General features: G+C 33.8%; 1 protein-coding gene across 1 annotated transcript; it reads left to right on the forward strand.

Moving 5' to 3' along the window:
• Positions 1-1,956: 1,956 nt before the first annotated feature.
• On the forward strand, positions 1,957-2,742 carry LOC119605957 (secreted RxLR effector protein 161-like). Its single transcript, XM_037959307.1, has one exon. It carries the CDS (start codon positions 1,957-1,959, stop codon positions 2,740-2,742), a length of 786 nt encoding a protein of 261 aa, XP_037815235.1.
• The last annotated feature ends 519 nt before the right edge of the window (positions 2,743-3,261 follow it).

Consider the following 3,261-nt stretch of genomic DNA (forward strand, 5'->3'; position numbering starts at 1 on the left):
ATTACTTGTATAAAAGGTAAGCTATCAAGATCTCCATTTAAGGATCCTGGAACGAGAGCAACAGAGTTATTAAGCCTAATACACTCAGACCTTTGTGGACCTATGGAAGTACCGTCAATTAATGGTTCAAGATATATGCTAATATTCGTTGATGATTTTAGCAGGAAAGTAACGGCCTATTTTATAAAAACCAAAGATGAAGTAACAGATAAATTTATGGAGTTTAAAAACTTGGTTGAAAATCAAACTGGAAGAAGAATAAAAGCATTAAGAACTGATAATGGAACTGAATACTGCAATGGGAGAATGAAGAAAATTTTTATTCAATACGGAATTGAGCATCAAAAGACAGTGCCTTATACGCCACAACAAAACGGCATGTCAGAGAGAATGAACCGTACTATTATTGAAAAAACAAGATGCCTTTTAATTGAATCCCGTCTACCAAAGAAGTTCTGGGCTGAAGCTGCAAATACGGCTGTATATTTAATAAACCGCACTCCATGTAAAACTTTAAATAGTGTTTCTCCTGAAGAAATATGGTCTGGTAAGAAACCAAACTTGAAATATCTTAAAGTTTTTGGATGCAAAGCTGTGATACATATAGCAAAAGAAAAGAGAAGAAAACTTGATGCTAAAGCAAAAGAATCAATTTTCGTTGGCTATTGTACACACTCCAAAACCTATCGGTTCTATGACGTTAAATCAAAGAAAGTCGAGTTAAGTAGAGATGCCAAGTTTTTAGAAAACGAATTCTATAATGAAATGCCTAGTGATGATTCTAAGTTCTATATTATACCGGGATGTGATTCAGTGGGGGATGTGGATGATCCAGAAGATATATGTTCTGATGATAGAAATCCAACAGATAATGTTGATGAATGCTCCGATGAAATAAATCCTACAGATACTATTGATATACGTTCAGATGCGACAATTACATATTCAGAAATGCCAAGTATTGGAGAAGAAAGTAATTCTGATGAAGATCAATATTTTTCTGATACTGATGAGACATCGCCTAGAAACAATGATGATCAAAGTAACGACTGGGTACCTGGACCATCTGTGAGAGGAATCACATCACCTGAAACTGTAAGAAAGTCATCTAGAACGCCAAAACCAGTTCAAAGGTATGGGTATGAATGCAATGTTGTTCAAGTGGATGAAGAACCCAAAACAGTGAAGCAAGCATTAGAAAGTTCTAACAAAAATGAATGGCAACGGGCTATGGATGAAGAACTAAACGCTTTAATTGAAAATGGAACATGGGAACTTGTAAAACTACCAAAAGGAAAGAAACCTATTGATAGCAAATGGTGTTTCAAAATAAAGAGGAACTCTAAAGGTGATATAGAGCGATATAAAGCGAGGTTGGTCATAAAAGGCTATTCCCAATGCTACGGAATTGACTATGAAGAAACATTCTCTCCTGTAGTTCGATATTCCTCAATTCGACTACTCCTAAGTTTGGCCGTTCAGCACGACTTGGATATAGACCAAATGGATGTGGTGACAGCTTTCCTCCAAAGTGAACTAAATGAGGAAATATATATGAAGATCCCTGAAGGTTTCACTGAAAAGAAAGACATGGTATGTAAACTTAAAAAATCTTTGTATGGTCTTAAACAAGCTAGTAGATTGTGGAATCAAAAGCTGGATCAAACATTGAAGAAAATTGGATTAACTCAATCAAAAACGGAACCTTGTGTATATTACAAGTTAGCCAAGGATGAAATAACTTATGTAGCAATTTACGTTGACGACATTTTGATATTTACAAATAATTCAAAAAATAAATTGAATATAAAGAAACGTCTTACAGAAAATTTTAAAATGAAAGACATTGGTGAAGCGAACTACATCTTGGGGATGAAAATTACAAGAGATAGAAAGAATGGAAAACTATGGCTTGATCAGGAACAATATATTAACAATATTTTGAAGAAATTTAAGATGGATGACTGCAAGCCAATTTCAACTCCATTGGATATTAACCAGAAAATTTCAAAAGATATGTGCCCACAAACAAAGGAAGAGAGTGATGACATGAAAACCATACCGTACCAAGAAGCAATAGGAAGTATTATGTATGCAGCTCAAGTAAGCCGTCCTGATGTATCGTTTGCAGTGGGGGCTTTAGCTAGATATAACAATAATCCTGGAAAGGCACACTGGCAAGCAGTAAAGCGCATAATGAGATACCTCAAAGGGACAATAAATTACAAGTTGCAGTTCTCAAAAGATGAAAATGCACACATTGAAGGATTCTCAGATGCGGATTGGGCTGGCGACTTAGATGATAGAAAATCAACTTCTGGTTACGTTTTCAAATTTCAAGGAGGTTGCATTTCGTGGAACTCCAAGAAGCAACAAACAACAGCTTTATCAACAACAGAAGCTGAATATATGGCTTTGGCAGCAGCTGGGCAAGAGGCGTTGTGGCTACGATCTCTGTTCAATGAACTTGGACGATCATCGTCTATTGTGATAAAGTGCGATAATAAAAGCGCTATAAATTTGTCGCATAACAGTACTTATCATGCTCGCTCTAAGCACATTGACATACGACATCATTTTATAAGAAATCTCGTAAATGACAAAAAGGTTGTTATTGAATATCTGAATACCGAGGATATGGCAGCTGATGTCTTAACGAAATCCCTAACAAGTTTAAAGCATTTACATTGTTGTGATATTATGAATCTTGGCGTTCATCCTAGTGGGGGTGTTGGAGAATGAGAATGAACTTCCTATATAATATACTTGTTTTGTTTACTTTGAATTTAATCAATTTAGTTTGTAAATTTTAATTAGAAAATTTATTGATAGAAAAATAAATTTTTCATTCCTTGTTTTTCCGTAAACCAAATATCACCTATTAACAACTTCCAATTAACGTCCATTAAGATGTTATACATAAATGAATCGAATGCAAACACCCTTTAAAAACTATAACATCTATTTCCTAATCTGTTGTGCTTTCTTATTACAACTTAAAATCCAGTTTTTCAAGAAAAATACAGACAATCCATCTCCAAAAGTCAATTTAAAACAAATAAATTATAAAAATAATAAAACGAAAACATCAAATACAAAAGAAAAGCTATTAAAAACACTTAAATTTTAATTAAAACAAAATATTAAAACAATACGAAACCAGAACAAAACATCCATTGAGTGTCCTGTTTTTTGTATTGTGCAGTAGCTTCATTTTATTCCTTAATGAAATATACACAAACATAAGAAAAAGCTTAAACT

This window comes from Lucilia sericata, unplaced genomic scaffold (assembly GCF_015586225.1).
Source record: "Lucilia sericata isolate MDLA Ls3-8-SP2 unplaced genomic scaffold, ASM1558622v1 Contig000540F_arrow, whole genome shotgun sequence".
In the NCBI taxonomy this organism is placed as follows: domain Eukaryota; kingdom Metazoa; phylum Arthropoda; class Insecta; order Diptera; family Calliphoridae; genus Lucilia; species Lucilia sericata.

Bases quoted from the DNA above. Each gene is read 5' to 3' on its own strand.
- LOC119605957 (XM_037959307.1), top strand. From the start codon at position 1,957: ATGGATGACTGCAAGCCAATTTCAACTCCATTGGATATTAACCAGAAA.